The 23,341-nt window shown below is 30.5% G+C and overlaps 1 protein-coding gene across 2 annotated transcripts in view; it reads right to left on the bottom strand.

Moving 5' to 3' along the window:
* Window positions 1-22,878, bottom strand: part of LOC143233811 (sodium/potassium/calcium exchanger 5-like) — a 32,829-nt gene extending 9,951 nt beyond the window's left edge. The window contains exons 1-7 of one of the 2 annotated variants that reach the window (XM_076470523.1): window positions 22,558-22,878; window positions 15,069-15,275; window positions 14,650-14,733; window positions 12,513-12,619; window positions 8,838-8,938; window positions 7,688-7,778; window positions 3,860-4,109 (exon numbers count right to left, since the gene is read on the bottom strand). In XM_076470523.1, the coding sequence (XP_076326638.1) occupies window positions 3,860-4,109; window positions 7,688-7,778; window positions 8,838-8,938; window positions 12,513-12,619; window positions 14,650-14,733; window positions 15,069-15,275; window positions 22,558-22,762 (1,045 nt within the window). In that variant the 5' untranslated portion in view covers window positions 22,763-22,878. The remainder of the gene's footprint in view (window positions 1-3,859; window positions 4,110-7,687; window positions 7,779-8,837; window positions 8,939-12,512; window positions 12,620-14,649; window positions 14,734-15,068; window positions 15,276-22,557) is intronic. The other variant, XM_076470522.1, reaches the window with a different exon arrangement.
* Between the last annotated feature and the right edge of the window lie 463 nt (window positions 22,879-23,341).

Raw genomic sequence — 23,341 nt, 5'->3', positions numbered from 1 at the left:
CATGGGAAATAAAATGTCGTCTATATTTTTATTAAACACTTAAATAATTAAAGCTTCAAAACTCTCTTGGTCCCCACATTTGGAATGACCTTGAAAATAATTCCAGAATGAGATTCTTGTCTAAAAGAACGGTTTCCATATCCATACTAATTTTTATGTAAATTATTTAGGTGTTCCCGAAAACCCTCAAAATCTCCATAATTCCCAACACTTAGGATTCCCAATTTATAAAATTAAAATATATGTACGTATTTTTAGCGATCCCTTAATGTCCATTCGAATTTCATGATAATCTACGAACTGAGTACTGAAAGTCTATGAAATTTCTTAGACCCAAATATTTATAAACTTATAATTTCATTATACTTTCTAATATATTGCTTTTTATATATTCTCTGGGTGGGAGTTAGGAGCTTAATCCCAAGTCATTTTCTCGAAACAAAAAGCGAACAATTGAAATATCAACATAAATAGTTATTCGTAAATGCAAAGCAACATTTAGTTTTCAAGAAAATTTTGAAAATATATTTTGAAATAGAAGTATTTGCAGGAAAATAACTTAAACGATTCACGTTTCTGCAGTGTAAGCATATGATGTATATATATATATATGGTGTATATATATATATATATATATATATATATGTATATATATATATATGATGTATATATATATATATGATGTATATATATATATATGGTGTATATACGAAGCATTTAATACCCTTCATGTCGAATTTTTAAAAATACAAATGGTTGAGTATGTCACATAAAAAAGGTTTGAAAACCTCATCACGCTGTTATAGTCCAAATGGACAAAGTCCGTTCATGCTGTCTGAATAAACTGCATTTTGACAAGAACTTTCTAGCATAGTTGTTATTGCAATTAGGTTAATTGTAAGATTGGTATGTCCAAAGTACACAACTTCTATATGCATTGTTTCGATGATCGATCTGATGTACCAAGATAATTGTTTCCACGCACCTGGGGCCTGGCACGGCCCAGCGCGTAAGGCGTGCGACTCGTAATCTGAGAGTCTCGGGTTCGCATCCCCATCGCGCCAAATATGCTCGCCCTTTCAGCCGTGGGGATGTTATAATGTGACGGTCAATCCCACTATTCGTTGGTAAAAGAGTAGCCCAAGAGTTGGCGGTGGGTGGCGATGAATAGCTGCCTTCCCTCTAGTCTTACACTGCTAAATTAGGGACGGCTAGCACAGATAGCCCTCGAGTAGCTTTGTACAAAATTCAAAAACAAACAAACAAACCACGCACCTACTCTCACAGTTCATTTACACAGAGATCCGTTGTCACTACATAAACTGACTTTTCTACTACTAGGTACTTGTAATTTCATTATACTTATAATTTCATTATACTTTCTAATATATTGCTTTTTATATATTCTCTGGGTGGGAGTTAGGAGCTTAATCCCAAGTCATGTAAAAGTATTGATATCCACTTCATTCACAAAATGCTTGAAGTTTGCGATGGATAAATAAAAAGCATGCCTAGAAACGTTATATTAGTAAACCTGTGCCGTTTTAGTTTCGTTTCCAGATAGTTTTCCTGAAGCGAGTGGGTGGCTTTTATCCTTATGTTCGTAATTTTCACTTCTTGCTGATCATAGCTATTGTACGGCTTCCTGCATATATTTTCCTTGTTCCTTTGTTTCCCAGTATCATTAGGTATAAGGAATACACTTGTCTTGGAAATTCTAAACCTCTGATCTGAACGTAATCTGAGTTGATGAATACTTTGTGTACGAAAGGTTTATTACATAATTTTTCCAGCAAAGATACCAATTTCTGACGGAGTCACATTATTTATGATACATCAAAAAAATCATAAAGTGTAGGACGCCAAGATTGGTCCCTTGTAAATACGTTTCAAAATGCTCAAATAAAATAAATAATTATATTCAAAATTAACTTTGTATTTTGTGAAATCAAATGACTCTTTTAGGTTTGTTAAGCATTCTGTTTAAGCAATTTTTACAATAAATGTGGTTCGTGTGTTTAACAGACTAAATAGTGATTAATTTCTTGTATGTAAAATAGTTTGTATAACTGATTAAATGAAACGCAACTTGTTTATCTTCATGATTTTATCAGAGGTAAACGAACTGGATATATGGAATAACCTTTCCATCATTCGTAGGGCTATCACCAACAGCTTTTATTCCCATTATTTATTGGAAATATAAAATTCAACATATTTAACAATCAGAATTGAGACAAATGTACATTTCACAAATACATCATTTATTATGAAAATGGTTTCGCTAGTAAAGGCATGAGAAACCTTGGTTGAAATGAATAATGTATTTCTGAAACATACAGTTGTCTTGATTTTTCTCAGTTTCATCAAGTATAGAGGGTTTGAAGCATCAATTATATTTAACAATCTTTATTCATGGAAATATCATACATTCACTTAATTGTAAATGTATGGCTCAAGATATTGCTTTTCCCATTATAATTCAAAGGAGTATCATTGCAACTTATATATTAATAATTCATAATAATTTTCGTCTCTCGATTCTATAACCATGATTAATGAAATTACTACACCAGTTTAAAATACATGCGTATAAGCGTTTTGCCAAACTTTATAACTCACAAAATTGCCTTACTTGTTTTAAACCCATAATTTTTTTTAAAAATTACTTCATCCAGCTAAACACCATTAAACTAATAGTTTTTGTAACAAAATCCAACAGTCATGACTTAATATCTGAGCTTGGTGAGCTAATCCCACCTCCCCCAGTGATTCAGCAGTATAGGTATCGATATTGTGACAGGCGGCACAGCACAGATAACCCATTGTGCAGCTTTATATCTCAGAACGGCTGGTACGGGTATTAACACTTTTACTCATTAGGAGAGAACAACGTTTCGACCTTCCTAGGTTATCTTCAGGTTAAGAAAAAGAGAGTGTTTGAATGTGACCATTGACGGACATGTTTTAGGGACGAGAGTATAAACGGGTACCGGATTATAGGTGGCATTACAGATGGGTGTTAGGTTATTAATTAGTATAGGTATAAAGTTGTTCCTTTATATTGGTTTAATTTTGGTTTTATTTGCTGAATAAGTAGAGCTTCTTTAATTTTGCGTTTGTTTATATTTCTTTCCCTACTTAATATCTGGGTGTTTTCTATGATTATGTTGTGTTTATTTGATTTGCAGTGTTCAAAAACATGTGAAGGTGTTTTTTTTGTGTGTGTTCTTTGAATCTAGTTTCCAATTTTCTGCTTGTTTCACCAGTATATAAAGGAACACTTTTATACTTATACTAATTAATAACCTATCATCCAACTGTAATGCATCTTACAATCCAGTACCCCTTTATACTCTCGTCCGTAAGACATATGTCCGTCAACGGTCACTTTCAAACACTATCTCTTTCTTAACCTAAAGATGACCTAGGAAGGTCGAAACGTTGTTTTCTCCTTATCAGTAAAAGTGTTAATACCCATACCAGCCGTTCTGAAATATATTTTTATTTCAAGTGGGTTTCTCGTCATCAAGAATTGTGCAGCTTTATGCTTAGAAACAAACAAAAGTAAGCATAAGAATAATTATTCATAATTTTAATAAAACTAAAGTTGATAACAAGGGAGCATGGACTAAATATAACCACACTTGCTTTCTACAATAAATTAAGGAGGTACTCCCAGAAATATTTAAACTCAAATGTGTTTTTCCTGAGCGTTTAACTTAAGAAGTCTGAATGATTTTAATTGTATGAATATTAATGTGCTTTGAACTTAATACAGTTGTAGGTTTCTCGCATACACTATAGAACGTGTCCTTCACTGAACATAATAGATCCGTATAATAATTGAAAAAATTACCATTCTCCATAATAATGTGACTTTCTCTTCTTGATCTTCTTTCCACAATGCTTTCCTCCACAGATAGAATGTACCGTTCATTTTTACCCCAAGAAACAGTTAAGTCCCTTTTCCGGGTGCCTTCTTTAGTGGAATCTTCGCAACTGTGTTCCCTTGACCTGCTATGTACTAGAGGGCTTTTCTCGTTTGCTGCTTCTTGTTCAGGCAAAGAAGGATGATTACTTAACCATCTAATTTTCAATTTTTCTACCTTTAATTAAACATAATATACACGTATTAACAGCATGAAACTTAATACACATAAAAATATACAGATGGTCTATGTGATTAAAATTTGAGTTCATGGTTTACCTACCAAGTTTATGTTATGAGATTTAATTATGCTATTTGTTTAATCAGTTGTTTCCTACGTTCATACAATATTGTGGAAATATTTACACACTTTCTTCCTTCTTGTGAAGGAGCAAAATGTAATAAAAATTGTATTTCGTCTAAATACAATGTGATTTTATACACTTCAAAAGTATCCAGTTAGGCAAATCAGTAGCATATGCATTTTACCAATAAGTATTTTATAATTCAAAGATGATAAAAATATTTTCATTCGTCCTTTTTCAACTCATATATAAATAATGACATATTTTATAATTAATCATGGAAAATTAACTCCAATTTTTAAATGTATTCATCGAAACACTTAATTATCCGTGATGACGAGAAAACCCACTTGTAGGAAAAATTATGTATGTAAAAACGGCTGGTATGGGTAGAGAAAGCACTATGTAAAGAATTGAACCTGACGATGACTGAGAAGGTCGAAACGTTGTTCGTTCCTCTTCATAGTACTTTCTCTACTCATACCAGCCGGTTTTACATACATAAAACACTTAATTTTATTTAGAAGTTAAAAACCGATAAAATTAAAACGTTTTATATATTCTGCACGTTTATAAGTTTATAATGATCAAAATAAATGAAACCCATTAATAAAATCAGCAAAATAACCTACATTCTTTAGCACAAAGCAGGCACGATGGCAGTGCGTTATTGATTATTTGTTGTGAACGTCAATGTCTCGTATTAATTTTTGCAACATCTATTGTTAGTATTGGAGACTACATTACACTCAGGCCATGCCAATTCATGCTCTGCAACATATGAAGTATTACATTTGTGTAGGGTGTTGTAATTTTTTGCTTCAAATCCTCAAAGTTAGATTGGTGTTGTCTATACTAATTATTTGATTCACTACAGAAAAATATAATGATGAAAGATCAGGAAAGCACACAGACCAATGACATCCTGTCCATTTGTTAAGAAAAGCGACATTCTGGTCCATTGCACAATAGGATGGGGCACATTCCTTTTGAAACCAATGTTACCTAATATTTTTTGCAAACCCGTGATGTCTAGACCAAACAAGAAAAGAAAGTGGGTGACTCGTAAATGAAAATTAGACCAACAAAATGAAACACAACATTTTGCTAAGTTACACCAAATCATCTATTTACTTCCTGCTCTCTGCTTTATGCAACAAATTTTGAATTTTATTGCGAACAGCATCCAAAATTGTGATGATTCATTTAACCCATTCAAGTAAAACTTTACTTTATTTGTTCAAAATTTTCTGAATGATGTGCTCATCAAATTCCTCCTTTGCCAAAACTGTTCATAGATTTTCATAATCAAGCTGGATCAACTTATTGTCTATATACAGCTTGTAAAGACGAAAATTATGTTGCTTCAGAAGTCAAGGATGCTTTTTGCTTAATGTCGCTAGTTAACTTTATTGGACTTGCTAAGACAGAACCAGATATTTTATCTAAAAGATCCTCGTCTTTTGTTGTAAAAAGTTTTCCATTACGTTTTACAATCAGTCATAGGACTAATTTAAAAGAAACCTAATGAGCAAATTCTAATATTCATGAAAAACAAAACAATCTCTTGTGTATGATGCTTCAAGTCAAAAATGTACTAACTGCAGTTGTTTCAATCTACAAGTCCCACACAGTGGGATCACTTCCAAGTGCTCTTGCAAGGTTAATGGCATTTCAATAAATTATTTTAACACAGAAAAAGTGGAGTTTGGTGAAATATAAAGGAAACTTAGTAAAATCATAATAAGGATGAAACTTAGAATATCATGGTGATGTACAACTTATGCTTCACCCTGTATTCTTAGAGGTAAATTAAAGCTAACCAGATGAAATATATGTTGTATAAAGGAGATTGATTATGATACCTGTGGAAATTAATTGTTTTTGCATTTCTTGGTATTTAAAGTTTAAGGTCTTTCTCTAAAAGGACACCAAACAATATATTTTTCTTTTGTGTTTTTAAAATTTTCTCAAAAATCTATGTTTGATCCAAGTAGAAAATCTAACCCTAGATTTTAGCATTGTTAGTCCATAAACTTTCACTGATCCAACAGGGGACAATAAGAACAGAAAATGTTGCTTATTTGATTAAAGTAAACTTTATTTCAAATATTCTGTTACCTTTTTTTGTTTCATATTAAAAACAATATATATATAATTTGCATCAATTAATAGTGTATGTGGTATAAGTTTAGATAAAATAATTTATAATATAGAGTTTAATTTAACATCAGGTGTTCTCAGATCTGTATCACAATATATAAAACTTGTTTATTTAAAACGTATTTATGAAATAGAAACAGTTATGAAGCCTAGTCTATAATTGAGGTCATCACTTGACAATGCATTAAAACAGTTCCAGTGACTACAGCTCCTTATCAGTAATTCTGTATGAGGATAAACCTTATGTAGCATAGTGACAAGCGTTGAACTGAATTATAATATATCTTATCAGTATCTTAAACAGTATTCGTATTAACCAACTCAGAAGAACAAATAAATATATATACTGTTATGCTGTGGGCACTTAATAGACCTTATGATAAGTATACTTAATTTATTTAACATATTATTCAAAATCAACATAAATAGAGGTTCATTGTAGAGAGCACAATACATACAAAATACCTGAATAATAATATGTTTTAATTATTTGAAATTTTAAAAGTTAAACCAGACAGAAAAATGAAAAAGGCATTATGAAAATTATATTAAGTCGTCAGGTAATTTTCAAGATTAAGATATTTGAAAGAAAGCTGTGTAATACAGGTTTGTATAAAAACAGATATGTAGTTAGGTTTAGAAAATATTTCTTTACTGTTGTTATTATCTATATTTTTAATGTTGCAATTTATTTGCTTGTTATAAATATTTACATTAAGATTGAAAGGTTTAAAAACAAACATAAAACACCTAAAAGCTCTAATGATATTAATTTCAGATTTTGTAGTAAGTTCTAGTTTAGATTATAAGTAAAGGGTTCAGAGAAAATAAAATATAGTAAATTGTTTCTAATCAGTAGGATTAATATATCATTGTGTTTTCATTTCAGTTGTTAAGTTGTACATGTAGTTTCATTCTTTACATTAGTCTAATGGATATAGCAGTATTTGTAAATCTACAAATTACCACAGCTTGACATAAATGAAGAAATAAGCTTTTCTATTGTTCTGTGAGTTGGAAATCAAATTATTTTATCAGGTAATTTAAAAGAACCACTAATGAAAGACAAAATTTACAACAATATTATTTCATTTGCACTGAAAAATTATTTACCATCAGATCTTTGAATATACTATAGATAATCTACAACAAATATATTCTATTATCAGTGCCAAATTATGATATTCTGAGACCCTAAGTTGTAGCTTAGTTAGCTTATGCCTTAATCTAGCACTGTTTATTAGATGTTCCCACTAATTATATGTAATTATAACAGAACTTATAATACCTGTAATGTGCAAAAACCTTCAATTCGAGTGTTGAAATACATGAGTAACAGATAAGAGAAGAACATGAGCATCAAAATTACTGCTTCCCACCTGTAAATAATGACACTTCTATTCAAAACATCAGCTAATAAGTACACTTATTTACTTCAATATATTTAAAGTAACAATAAGCTTTGACTTGTATAATAAAGTTCATAATGCTATAGTAATACTCCTCATGCTCCCCATTTACACAGCAGTAAGTCTGTATGGTTTTGGTGCTAAAAAACCGGGTTTCAGTACCCATGGTGGGCCAAGCACAAATACCTACCAAGTAGCTTTGTGCTTAACAACAACCAAACATACTCGGTATCTGTTATTCAGATTATCTATTTCTCGAATGCAATTAGATCAGATCAACCAACTTTCAGTATTAATTTCATTCTTCATGTAAAACATTTATCATGTTCTTTTCTAGCAGTTGTTTATGATAAAAGTATAGAATACGACTTTTGTTTTTATGTCAGTAGTTACATTGATAGGAGTGATATCCCACTATAATAATTGTAAATAATTTGCATCACATTCTTTTCGAACTATAATTTTATCCAATTATTGTCGTGAGAATTTATCATTACACAATATGATTGACCATGCAACCTACAGTTCTTGTAAATGATTTAAATTTTAACTATAATTATCTCCAATTATTCTCAATAATTGGTGTAACATTCTGTAATTATTTGTTATTTTTTAAATTTATAATTGGGTGTTATTGTTAGTTAATTAGTCTGCTGCATTATCTTATAACACGTGACGTCACTTCTGCCGCCAAAGTACCAATATAACTACTTACGTTTTTTTGATAAACATTATTTGACCTCAAGTATTTATCCACTTCTGTGTTTGTATCGTTGTTGTACCTACATCTCAATGTTTAATACAATTCGTATATTTCTCAGTAAACCAATTTAATTATTTTTTTCTAATTTCTTCTGTTTATGCTTTATACTCATAGTTTTTATTTTAAGTTCACAGTTTAAAAGTATTTCACTATCTTTTTTGTTCCTTTACAATATCAGTAATTAGTAAAGCATTAATAATGTTATTGAATTACAAGCGAAGTAAATGTTTGTCATATATAATGTTCTACATGAAGTCTAAACTTACCATCTTATAACATTGTCATTTAATACTGCTACAAGGGCAGCAACAGTTATTGCATATATGATGGAATCCCGTGACAGTGGATACCAGTCCAATGGAACATCCTGTACGTAAGAGTTCACATTTATAGCTTTTATACAATAAACTTGAGACAAAAAAATCTCACACTTAACTGAATATTTGTTTTAAATTCTACTTAAATTATAATATATTCAAATGAATAAATGTATATGTTAATAAACAAAGTTCATCCTATTGTGATATATGTTTAAAATATTTACAATTCTGATCTATGTTAAAATAGAAAATTGAAAGATCAACTTAGAACTTATTAAACAAAACATACAGTTCTCATTTTAAAACAATCAAACTATTCTAATTGAAATAGAGCAATAGTAATTAAATATCCTTAAATTTCTAGACTGTTGAAAATTAAAATAACTTTGGAAATTTTAAGAGTATCAAAGAAAAGACGCCATAATACACAAATTCTGATTCATTTCTCATCAATGTGCTATAGGTTGATGAATGTTAACTTGATTTCAAGACCTGAGTACTTTTTATCAACAAAGCAACATCCAAAATTATATAGGTTTGGGGGGAACATTTTGTAAATAATTATCGTAAGTACAATAACAAGTCCTTTCATGGACAGTACTTCCTAAGCTGCAGTAAAGGTTAGAAAAATGTTAAAAATTGCTTCAAGCAGGAAAATATGCTTCACATTTATTACGATTTTGAATTAAACACAATAAAGCAGAAAAAGTAAAACACACTCCTTTAACTGATTTAATAAATATCGTTATTTTATCAATATACTTCCTCTCATGTTATTTATCAAAATTAAATTTCGATTTAGTTATATGTTTGATACTATTCAACTTATTTTTATATCAAAGTATTCTGTAACTCTAAGTTATGTGAATTCACTTTGACCATAAAAACGTTCTTGACTGTTCTTTTACAAATAGATACACAATTTTCTATCTAACCTTTGTCTACCACAATGAATCTAATTCCAGATTTTGGTATAGTAAATTTATAAGCTTACCACTGATCTACTGAATAGAGGTAGGGTATTAGTCTTGTATTTATACAAATTAATAAAACAGAAATAGTTTTACGCTGTCTACTCTTTCTAAATGTATAAACTACTTTTTAAGCAAATATAAGCATTTGTAAGTATGCTAAGAAAAATTTAAAGGTGGATCTGATATTTTATAAAAGCTATTTTTCTCCAAAGTAACCATTATTATATAAATTAAAAACGATTCAAAAGTGTATAATATTTCAAAATAGAACTTATATAAAAGTATGTTGAAAGATGATCAAATAACTCCAATTATCTTTCAAGCTATCTTCATTATTTGTTCCTAATTTAGTGACAGATTAGAAGGAAAGAAGCAAGCCAGCACTACCCACCACCATCTCGTGAACTACTTTAGATGTTGTCGTTGTTTTAAATTAAGCACAAAGCTACACAATGAGCTATCTGTGCTCTGCCCACAACAGGTATCGAAACCAGATTTTTAGCATTGTAAGTACGTAGACATATCACTATGCCACTGGAGGACGAATAACTGGAAACTATCGTCACTCATGTAATGCACCCATGATCCCAAACTACTTAATGATATTATATTTTTTTATTTGCAGTAACTAAGCTCAAGCCATGAAACATCAGATTTGAAGCAAATCATCCTTAAATTTGAAACCAAAATTCTATTATTCTAGTTGGTAAACACTTAAATTATAGAATAAACTATTTGTTAATAACTGGCTATAATTTGATTGAGCTCTCAATTAAACAGATCATTGCTAACATAACCACATATGAATCCCACTCTTAAGAAGCATTGTAACTTTCTAAAACAATATGATTTTCATTAATATTAACATGAATTGTCATAAGGTCCTCAAGAATGAATAATGGGTATTTAACAAAACTGGTACACTTAGCATTTCTATATATTTTATGACTCTGTATTCATTTAATAACTCTATATTCTTCTCAATATTTGACGCCATTGATCAACACTTTTTGGTTGTTAATTGACAAATTATTAGATCATTTTCAATAGCACCTAATGATTCATCAGAAACTTTTGTAATTTTGAAACTCGGTACTGTTCTACGTCTTATTTTTTACTTCCACATTTTTAACAGTTTCAACATGTAAAGTGATCAGGTCAGTTTACACAGAATTTTTATCTTGTTTAACTCATTCATTTTGTGATAAAATAAACAGGCAAGAATTTCTTCGTTGTTCCTTGTTCAAAGTTTCCAGTTATAGAAAAATTATCACCCAAACTACTCATATGTCCTTTTATAATATTTTTACAACCATTACCAAAAGAAACTCCTATCTTTATTATTTTTTAATTTTTAATCCTTAGAGTCTATAATTTGGAACATTATACAAAGAACTATCTAAAAATAGCGTTTCAATACTTATAAACGCTTTGAAATATAAATACATATGTTTAAAATAAACTTACAATGTTCTCAATACAAAGTCATAAAGTAATATTTGCAAGTGTTGCAGTTGTTGCAGTATATCAGTTCACAGAATTTTACTCAACATATAAATATTCAGTCATAAATTTGAAACTCTAGAAAACTTGAAAAGAAAGTATCCTCAAGTGCCATAAAGTCGATATTGATTTTATGATCATTAACAAGTGTTACGAATAGAAGTGTTTAAAGTTAAAATGTTTCTTTCTTTACCTTACGTATTTAACATTTTTTTTCATTCTATTCATTTAACGTTTTCACTTCGTTATCATGTGGTAAGGGTTATTGACTAAACTGTTCTTTATCGAAATTCAAAAAGTTATAACTATAAAATAAATATATTATTCATATATAAATAGCCTTAATAAAAAATATCGTACCTACAAAACTTGTCTAGCATATCTTTATTCCATATATATAGGTGTATATGATTTGAATATTTGGTAAAATTGTGACTAAGTTACATAATGTTAATCTTCATAGAACAGTTGCAATAAATCAGATTAGTAGCAGTATTAGTACATATTAACCACATCAGAATTTTAAAAATTAAATCTAAAAACAATTATACACACACCATTTGAGACCCCACTCGCTAGTACAGTTGCAAGTCTACAGATTTACAACGCTCAGCAGATAGCCCGATGTGGCCTCGCACATACACACACTGTTTGAATCAACAGCACAGTTTGTTATTATAAATCATTTTTATAGAGCTGTCAATGATTATTACTCAAGTTTATATATATATATATCGGTTTCAATCAATTAAACAAATTTTGTGTTCATAAACAATTTATTTCAAAGGCAGTACAGAATGAAAACGGATATTTGTGTATAAGCAAGGGTCTTTCGCCTTGTCACACATGTTTGTTACTAACCATATAAATAATGAAACATTCTCAGTAGATATATTTGAGTGTGTGTATATGTGCACATATATAGTATTTTGTTACATTTACTTCTATAGGTATACGAGCTTTATCGGCCGCTAAGAAATTCAGAAGAGAGGGAGAGAAATGCAAAACGTCCCTAAAACATCTAACAAATAAATATTTGTAAATTACTTGGAATACCATTGTTACTCACTTTAAATGATTTCAATGGTGCACTGATTACAATACCATTCAATTTAGAATGACTGTTACCAAAGTTTAAACTTACTGATTTCCAAACAATAAACGCTACAATCATTGTGACTCCTAACAAATTAAATACTGCTGTTCCCAATATGGTTCCAATTCCAATATCTCCCTCAGTTATAAATGCACCTATAAAATAAAGATGATACAAGAAAATCATATGCCGAAATACAACTGCAATGACTTATAAGTAACAAAACAAAATAAAAATTGTATCAATTGTAGTTTATTCAGTTTTCGTTAGGGATATTTCTCACATGAACAGTTGCTTGTAGTGCTTATTCCTCGTAACTTTGGATTAATTATTTAAAAAAAGAACTAAACTGAACTTTCTGCACAATTTAATGACCTAATCTCGTAAGGTTTGTTCATTTGTTATTTAGTCCAAAGTTGCAGCGTGGGTTATCTATGCTTTCCCACAGCAAGAATCTTGCCATGCATTTTAGCGTTAAAATCATTCAAGCTCACCATTGAGCCCCAAAGGGAAATTTTACAAGACTTTCATTCTTTGTACTAACGTTTTCAGTGTTTTAACCTCACATATACAACTTTTAATTTTTTTAACTCTAAAAAAAGCTTTAATCACATGTTAAAATTTGGGTGTAATAAAATTGTGTAAAATGTATTTCACGATATGCAAGATATCTTTTGATAAACTAGATAATATTCCTCAAATAAAAGAAGACCCAACTCATGTTCTAACTCTGATTTTAATTGAAATAAAGAAATTGTTGTGCATATACTTCTTTTTTATCATTATTATTTTGACCTGGCTTCTATTTTATTCGTAATGGAAATAAATATGAAAATTATAAGTAATAAACATACAGGAATCACAACGATTTTTTACTAAGCAGACGAACTTATTAACTAAATGAATTATTATCACATATAAAGGAAAAAATATGTTATACAATGAAAAATATTAGTATTTTATAAGTGAGCTTTCTTTTGCTTTACACAAAGCATTTCACTTTGTTTTCATACAGTTTACACCTTCTTAGTTCATACAAGCCTATACAGTTACAGAAATGTTTTTATCGAGATTTTAAGCAGGCCAAACCATTGCTTTCAGATTTCATTCGGACTACTTTCCACCATTTTATCGTTTTAGCATATTTGATGTTTTCATTAAATAATTGTATTGCTAGAAAATCAATCGCTGCTGATGAGACATTACTTTGGTAAAATGGTAGTGTAGTTCAATACTGTAATATGTATGTCAGAATGTCATCGATGTTGTGCACATCATTGGCATCGTTGTCTGATATATAGCCAGGCACTAATACACCGTCGTGTTTCACTGTGGATGTTTTACATTGGTTCTTTTTTTACCGTTGAACAAAATGAGATTGATTATTTTCAAACCATTGAACTTGTTTTAATCTGTAAGATAAACACGTCTTCATCTTTGCCTATTTTACTGTTTGTGGTTCGATGCCCATTTAATCTTTTTTTTTATTGTTTAGTTCTTCTCAGTAAAGGCTTTCAAGCAGCTAAAAAAATTGAGAAAAGTTAATGTTATTGTGTATTTTATTAATCTCAAGGTAAAATTCACACCTTTAATTACAGCAAGGTAGTTGAAAACATTTATAATGGGCCATTATCTACCTCGTAAAGAATATAAATTGAGATAGTTAACATTGCTTTTAAAGGGGTTGTGTTTTGTTTTGTTTTTTTGACCATGTCCTTTTTTTACAGTACCAGTTTTGCGTACCGTCTTCAAAATTTTACTTACATCTTATGTCAAAACACAAAGTCTTGGCACAACTGGAGGGAAAAATGTTATTCTTTACCATCAAAATGCTTTAAGTTTTGTATGTTTGTCACGCAGTATTTTAGTCCTGAAAGCTATGACTACGTTTACATTGCTACTATTGGGCAAAAGATGAGTGTTCGTACTTTTATAGACTATTGTGATGTGGCACTTTTTGATGGGTTTGATAACAACCAGTTAGTGTAAGCTATTAACACGTGGCTGTAAACTAATGTAGTACCTTTGCACAAGATAAAAAATTAGAATTCCATAATTGTTTCCAATATTTTATGCACAAAACTATTGGGAATTTATACAGCAATTGAGAATGGAATATTTGACACATGTTTATGTAAATGCTATAATAAGAAAATTAAAAAAAAACACTAATAAAGGTCCTTACCAATTACTGATGAATAGAATTCAGGTGCGGAACTACCAATCGCCATAAAACTGGCTCCAGCGATATCCGAAGGAATTTGCAAAACTAAATAGTTAAATCAAAAACGAAAAGTTTCAGATTCAGTTCAAAACATAATTGTTACATATGAAAGGAACGTAATCCTACGATTTCGTATTTTAGTTTTTATCAGTATCTTTACTGACTTGGGTTTATGTAGACTAGTACATTATTATAAGAGTGATGAAATTATATTAAAACAAAATTCTGTAAGATTGAGAAGTAATGCTTAATATGACCGAAGTGAAAAATAGACTTGCTATTTTAAACATTATTGATTATAAATGTATGCACATAGAAGTTTCAGAATCTAGATCTCAGGTTATTATACTTTATATCCTTTAGTCAGTGTACATATATACCATCACAAAGGATCTCCAGCGACGGAACAAAATAGTCATCACAAATGATAGCCAGCATCCCACAGAAATAAGCTGCTATTAAAACATGGATAACGACTCCACCTCTTAATCTCTCACTTTGTGTGAAAAAGTCATTTGGAAAGTCCTGGATGGATGGAGGTATACAGTCAGAAAATGGATTCTCCTCCGTCTGCAACAGTTTTCTTCCTGGAAATACCATCACGATAAACATAAATACACACATACATATGGAGACACCAACAGGCCACATTTCTAGGATACATTTTACATTTCTTACATTGAAGTTTATACCACAGTTTGTTTTATTTTATATGTAATGTTATATGTTTCTGACATTGTTGTTCGAATATATACACTATATTAATATATATACTATATTAATATATACACTATATTAATATATACACTATATTAATATATATACTATATTAATATATATACTATATTAAAATCACGAAGAAAACTAGCTAAAATTTTGCCCGTCTGCTTTGAATTACAAATTTAAAAATACTGTAATATATATATATGTGCATATAACAAGTTAGAGGATGGTTTGAGTAGGCTTACATATTACATTTAAAGCTAGAATACATTATTTTAGATAATATGTGGAATATTATAATGCAAATTGTTATTAAATTAACATTACCTGACCCACATTCCATTTGCACACTTGAATATTGTTTACTTCATTTTCCTCTGAACTTCTATTTCATCAATAACTCTGACATTTTTCAAAAGGATATCTGATTCCTATATTTCTCCTTAACTCAAATTCTTATTGATGTTCAAAACACAACTGGTATTATCACATGTAAGTATTTAGTTTCTAAACAAAAGTTTGTTAACTATACAAATTATAAGCAATCTTATTTTAAATATATTACAAATAAATGAAAAATAACTCCGTACAGCAGACTGACTAGAAATACTTAAGACTATAATGCAATATTCCAGAAAACAGAAGAATATAAAATTGAGAATTCATTCATACGATCGTTGTTAATTGTAGTTAAGGGTGTATGTATCCCAACAACGTCTTACCAGTGAAACAGCTCGAGATATTTAGGTAGTCACAAATCCTGGTTATTAAATTAACAATGTAAAGCAATCCAATGATTTAACCTTAAACTAAAATATTATACAAACTCGCGTTTGACCCCTAAACCAATGAGATTGGATGAAGTAACTACAAAAGAAATTAGAACAGATTATTATTTGCAAAACATAAAAACGCAATTACTTGCTACTGAGATACACTTAGTGAGCCAATAGATGATACTAAATATATTTATTCATAAATCACAAGTAACAGTTTAAGTTTAATGTGATACCAATACTATCACCTACTTTTCTTACATTCTTGTGAAAGGGTTCACATGTGTAAGGGACGAAATCTTGTCATTGAGCATAATCTGCTAATTTATAATGTAGCACCATATAGTTTAACATGTATGATGATCTAAATAAAGTGTCGGTTTATTCTGGATTAAGTAGTTTACATTTAGAGATGATACTCTATCGAGGAGGTGGGATGTGACATCTCCTGCATCTATCATGCATCTCGGTTTCTCAGTGACCACTTAATATTATACTAAATTTCCAATGTAAATATGACGAAGAATAGTTGGACTTCTACTATAACGCACTTTGCGAAACAATACAGAATGTATTCCTGTTTCAAAAATGCAAACATAAAAAATTGACGATTTACGTATTTTATTGGATTTTGTTATAAAAGAAAACTTCAGTATAATACATGGTTTGATCCATTCTTATTCGTATACCTTTTAAGTAATGATTATCCGCTAAACAAAATCCAGTACTTCTAAAACCTTACTTCACTTCCTATGTGTTACATCATATATTCACATACTAATATTAAAACCTCCTGAAAATTAAGGTTGACTTTAATTCAGCTGAATTCTACTTTCAACCAACACAACTAAAGCAAAACAGTTAATTAAGCTCTGCCTAGAAAAAGTCAAGAGAGATGATGTGTGTTGCTTTGAAGATTCATATAAAATTGATGGACTTCATGAGTTAGCTAGGCTGTAAAAGTAATTATAATTTATTACAGTATATTTTATCTACATGTTAACAAGGAGAGAATTTGAGTTATAGAAATGTTGACAAGACCAAGATAAATTTATTGTTCATCGAAACTTCAGGAATGCATGTTTTTATTTAACTGATTTGTGAAGCTCAATGTAAAAAAACTGAGCCTAGTGGTTAAAGATTCATATTCTGTTTCTACTCTATGTTTCTTGGCATGGGTGCACTATAAGAGTGACAGTAATATCTCAATGATCCATCACACAAGAGTATTTCAGGAATTGGCTATGTGCACTGTTAACTAGTTACCTTTCCTCCAGTCTATTACTTCAAGCATTAGTGCGACAAAAAACACGTAGCCCTTTGTGTATATTAATTAGCGAAAAAAGTATAAAAGACAAAAACAGCCGAAAAATGGATTTGAATTTAATCAATATTGTAGAGAGGCGTCAGACGTCCAAGTCATAAAATCAAAAAGGTAAAGAAACAAATAGCAACAAAATACTGCATTGCTGCATATCTTATATCCCAAATAACAGTAACAAAAAACTACCATTTAGAAAAATGTATAATCAAATACAACATTCCAATAAACATTAAATATTCAAAAACTAGGTACAAAACTAAAGTCCATACTATGTAAAAACTACGCTGATAAACATAACACAAACATTATTTATAAAGTACAATACAACAACTGCCTTTATTCGTATATCGGAGAAACAAGCTAAAAATGTAAACTAGATCCAATGAATAAAAACGATCACCTTCCCATTTTTTGAACAAATATAACCACAGAAAACACAAAGTTACAAAGTAAATAAACGAAAAATCTGAGAAACTCTTATGATAAAAGTACATAAACTCACATTAAATCAACACCAAGAAACACTTCTATACCTATGTTAGTCGTTTCTGTAAATGTTAACTACTATATATAATACATTAGATGTATACAACACTCCTACAATCTATCCTCACATCATGTAATTAATAAGGACCATTTTTTCAAGCCATTCTCAACGGGATCATGATATAGGGAAGTCGAAACGTTATCCGTTTTGTGTTTTAAATAAAAGTTTTATGCCATATCAGCTGTCTCTACTATATGTTTATATTTGGAAGTAATCATTTTTCAAGATTAATTAAATTGTTACAATGATTAGTGCTAACAAGAAACACGTTATTTTGGAAAACTGTCTTTCGCGAATGAGTGACTAAACTCTGTATATTTTATAAAGTTTTGTTTGTTTTTTTTAATTTCGCACAAAGTTACTCGAGGGTTATCTGCGCTACCCGTCCATAATTTAGCAGTGTAGTCATCACCACCCACCGCCAACTCTTGGTCTACTCTTTTACCTACGAATAGTGGGATTGACTGTCACATTACAACGCCCCCACGGCTGAAAGGGTGAGCATGTTTGGCGCGAAGGGGATGCGAACCCGCGATCCTCAGATTACGAATCACACGCCTTAACACGCTTGGCCATGCCGGGCCATTTTGTAAAGTTATATACATTTATATGAGAAATACATGTGTATATAATGTTTTGTATAAATGTGGCAAGTTATATTTGGCTGAGCTAGAAATGCAAATTACAATCATCACTATAATATTTTGTCCAGTATTTCGAAATTTCATCACAAAGCCAACATGTTAAAAATTTAGTTTGGTTTTGAATTTCGCGCAAAGCTACTTAAGGGCTACCTGCGCTAGCCGTCCCTAATTTAGCAGTGTAGGACTAGAGGGAAGGCAGCTAGTTATCACCACCCACCGCCAACTCTTGGGCTACTCTTTCACCAACGAATAGTAGGACTGATCGTCACGTTGTAACGCCCCCACGGCTGCAAGGGTGAGCATGTTTGGTGCGACGGGGATTCGAACCCGCGACCCTCGGATTACGAGTCGATCGCCTTAACCATTTAGCCATGTTAAAAATTAAGTTCAATACACATAAGTATCCATTATCACATGCTACAGAAAGTTAAATAAAACAAACGTATAAACATTTCATTAGTAAATAAACTGTCCAGATAACAAGTATGTATCTAATATGAAAACATAACTGTATTTAATAGTAATTATCATTGTAATGAAGCATGGTTTAAATTTACACTGTGATCATCTCTGTTTTCTAACGGCTTATAAACGTCAGATAATCAAGTGTGTAACTTCGAGCTTAGGAACAGAATTTCTGTTTTTTTCCTGGAAATATTACTGGAAGAGATAATTACAAATGTAACTGAATAACTTAGAAACACTGTATAATTGCTTTTATTTACAAAAGTAGTTTATTACATTTCGTAAAATCATATTATGAATTTTCTACCTGGTACTACTAAGTTTGATATCAAACCATTGCAGGTTTGTTACAAGGTGCTGCTAGATTCGTTACCATATGCTCAAAGTTTCATAGCAGTCTCTGTCAAGTCCTCCTACATTTGTTAAAAGGATATGTTACATTTTTCTAGAAATACTGCAAGAATTTTCTATGAAGTGCTGCTAGTCCTGTTAAAAGGATATGTTACATTTTCCTACGAAGTGTTGTTAGACACGTTAGAAGAGTCTTCTAGATCTTCCTAATGCTTACTGCTAGTTTTGATAGAGGGATCAGCTACATTTCTATTTCAAGTGCCTCTACATTCGGAGAATGACCTGGTAGATCATCCTATCAAGTCCTACATTTATGAGTTAGAAAGATATACCAGGTTTTTCTAACAAGTGCTGCTAGGTTTTCTTATCAAATGTTGCCATATTTTTCATAAGGATCTGTTAAGTTTCCCTATCTAATACTGCTAGATTTTTTTAAGGTTCTATTAGATATTCCTTTGAAGTGTTGCTATATTTGTTCGAAGGAACTATTAGATTTTCCTATCAAGTGCTGATAGCTTTTTAGACGCATATGCTAGGTCTTCCTATGTAGCGCTTCTAGATTTGTTGGAAGAATCTACTAGCTTTTTCTTTGCAAGTGCTCTTGGATCTCTTACATGATTTGCTATATTTCTCCAAGAAGTGCTGCTGGGTTTTTGTGTTTTATATATAAATATCTGCTAAATTTTTCGATCAAGTACTGCTAAATTTGTTCGAAGGATTTGCTATTTTTCCTATAAATTGCTGCTAGATTTATGAGAAAAATCTACTGGGTTTTTCATCCAAATGCTGCTAGATTAGTTAGAATGATCTGCTATGTTTCTCTATAAAATACTTTTAGATGTATTAGAAGGGTCTGTTAGAACTCTTGTTGAATTATTCTAGATTTGTTAGAGGGTTCTGTTAGATTTTCGTATCAAGTGCTGCTCTATTTTCTTTTCAAGTTCTATTATATTGTTTGTATGATTTGCTTGATTTCCTATAAAGTGCTGTTAGATAGATCCGTTGGGCTTTACTAATAAGTACTGCTATATTTGTTAGAAGGAAGTGTTGGGCTTTCCTTACAAGTGCTGCTAGATTTCTAAGAAGGATCCTCTTGGTTTTGATATCAAATGCTTCTAAGTTTATTAGAAATTTCTATTTGGTTATCCTATCAAGTGAAACTAGATTTATTAGATGGATCTGTTAAATTTTCTTATCAAGTGCTTCTAGATATGTTAGAAGGGTCTACTAGGTTTCATGTAAAATTCTGCTCGATGTTTTAGATGGATCTCATAAGTTTTCCTTTGAAGTGCTGCTGGATGTCTTAAAAGTGTCTAATAGATGTTTATATCAAGTACTGCTACATTTATTAGCAGAGTCTGCTAAATTTTCCTATCAACTGCTGCTATTTTGCTTTTAAAAATGATCCGCTAGATTTTCTGTAAGGTTTTTTAGATTTGTTAAAATAATCTTTTAGATTTTTCTATAAAGTGCTGCTAAATTTGTTAGAAGGATCTACTAGATTTTATTGCCAAGTGCTTCTAGATTTTTAGAAATATCTTCTAGGATTTCCTAACAACTATTACCAGCTTTAACACGCCTCTCGTTTTGAAACTGCAATAGAAATACTACTAGATTTGTTAATAAGACCTTATGATGTTTTTAACAATATACGAAATTAAAAAAAATAATTTTTTCTGAATATAAGTTGAATTAACTTAAACCACGACTTTGTGTGTAAATTTAATAACTCAAGGAAATTTTGAAAATAAAACATACACAAAAAGATAATAATTAAATTCATCAAGACAAAAACTCGACTTTCTTACTTTTATTTATTTAGTTCCATATTCCACGTTATATAAGAATTAAAAGTGCGAATGTCTGTTACATGTTAGTGTGGGTGTAGTTAAAACAAGTAACCCTTCCAGGTGGCCTTCAGCTCCCTTTAGAGGAAATAATTTGTTGAATCTAAAGTACCGTGCTTAATAACGATAAATGCATTATATGCTATTTCATGATTTCTTCATTAACTGGTATTGATAGGAAGAACAATAGAGATCTACAGTCGCTAAAACAATGCACAATAGGATGAAATACTTTGTACTTTATAATACAAGCCATTCAATCTGTTCGTGTAAAAACTGAGGGCATTGTAGCATAGTATATACAAAACTCAGATCATATCTAGACCAACAAGATTTGAAGAGAACATATTTCATATATGTATATATATATATTTCTAATTTCAAAGTAACATTAGAATTCTTTAGACTTGTTAGTAGAATGTCATAAGTATAAGAACTGATTACAGTTTATATATATATACACACAGAGATAAAGAACTTTAATACTGCAGAGCTAAAGATAATTGAATACCAAAATTATTCAAAAAATTAGTTTTCTTTTAGCGTTAACTGAAGTAAATTTAAAAGTTAACGTTTTGACTGAAACTGTCCAATTCCTTTATATAACTGTTTCGTTATCTCACACACCTTGTGAAAATGTTTACGCCTTCCACGAAATTGCACCATACATGTGTATTTGTGTTTTTTAATTAAGCACAAAGCCACACAATGGGACATCGGTGCTCTGCTAACCACCGATCTCGAAACACGGTTTCTTGCAACGTAAGTCCGTAGGCATACCGCTGTGCCACTGGGAGGCTCACTACAGCAAAGCCATGACGAATCTATGTTCACTTTTGCCTATTTCTTTTTATCTATGATTTAGTGTGTTAAGTGTGTCAACAATATAAATCTATCACTCACGATTAATTTGAAATATTCAACAATCTATATACAGATTTTATTGTAGTAATACCCTTTGTAGTAGAAATATATTTCTGTAGAATAATTTTGTAAAATAACATTAATATAATATTTTGAGTTTGTATTGAATATTTGTAATCAGGAACATAATGAAGTTTTGATTTCTGATACCTCCTAGCTTGCAGTTTCTTGTCTCTCAAAATCTTTTACTTTTTTCACATAAACAAAATAAGTTAAAACCGTTTTGATTATTTCACTAAATACATATAATTCTTAGGGGTATACGAACCAACATCAGAGGAGAAATCACCAAGTTTGTTGGTTTTCACAGAATCAAGTTGTTGGTTTGGTTTATCACCGCAATAAAAACAGGAAACGATAACAAGAGCTGAAAGTATCCATACCATTCGAAGAATACAGCAGCTTTGGGGCGGTTTGACAATAGTTTTACTAAAAGCTGACATTGAGTTGTTAAGATCTTTATTTATAACCATCAAACGTTATAGAACTACTGTTATTATCAAAATGCACCAACCATTCCCAACTATATAAACACTTGCATTTGTTGTTTCTCTTTAGTCTAATCACTGACTATAATAGTTTTCCAGTTTTATTTGTTTCTTATGAAGCGCATGCGCCAACAAAATTCATGTCCGATACTAGATAAAATATTTCAACTACACAAGCAGATTTTCTTATCAGTCACTCTAAACACGTACTTAACTTTGTAGGAAAAAAAGAGCTAACGACCCTGAAATCACATGATTTGTAAATTGTTTGGGCCGCTGCTTCGAATTTTTATTTGTTGTTCGGCCTGATTGTATAATATACTAATAACTTGAACTGCTCGTGATTCTCATTTTTATTAAAATATTATTAATCTGTTGTTCCTTAATACTTGCATTGATGATTGATTACAAAGTAAGTGAAAACATGAATTCTAATAAGAGAAGTAATTTTCTGGTTTCTAAGAATGAAAACGATAACAGATGTAGCTCAAAACATTTTAGAATAATTCTTGGTAATAAAGCAGAACGAATTTAGAATATTTGATTTACCTGTTCAGAACCGCC

This window comes from Tachypleus tridentatus, chromosome 12 (genome assembly GCF_004210375.1).
Source record: "Tachypleus tridentatus isolate NWPU-2018 chromosome 12, ASM421037v1, whole genome shotgun sequence".
NCBI lineage: Eukaryota > Metazoa > Arthropoda > Merostomata > Xiphosura > Limulidae > Tachypleus > Tachypleus tridentatus.
This window is presented reverse-complemented; position numbering and strand designations above follow the sequence as displayed.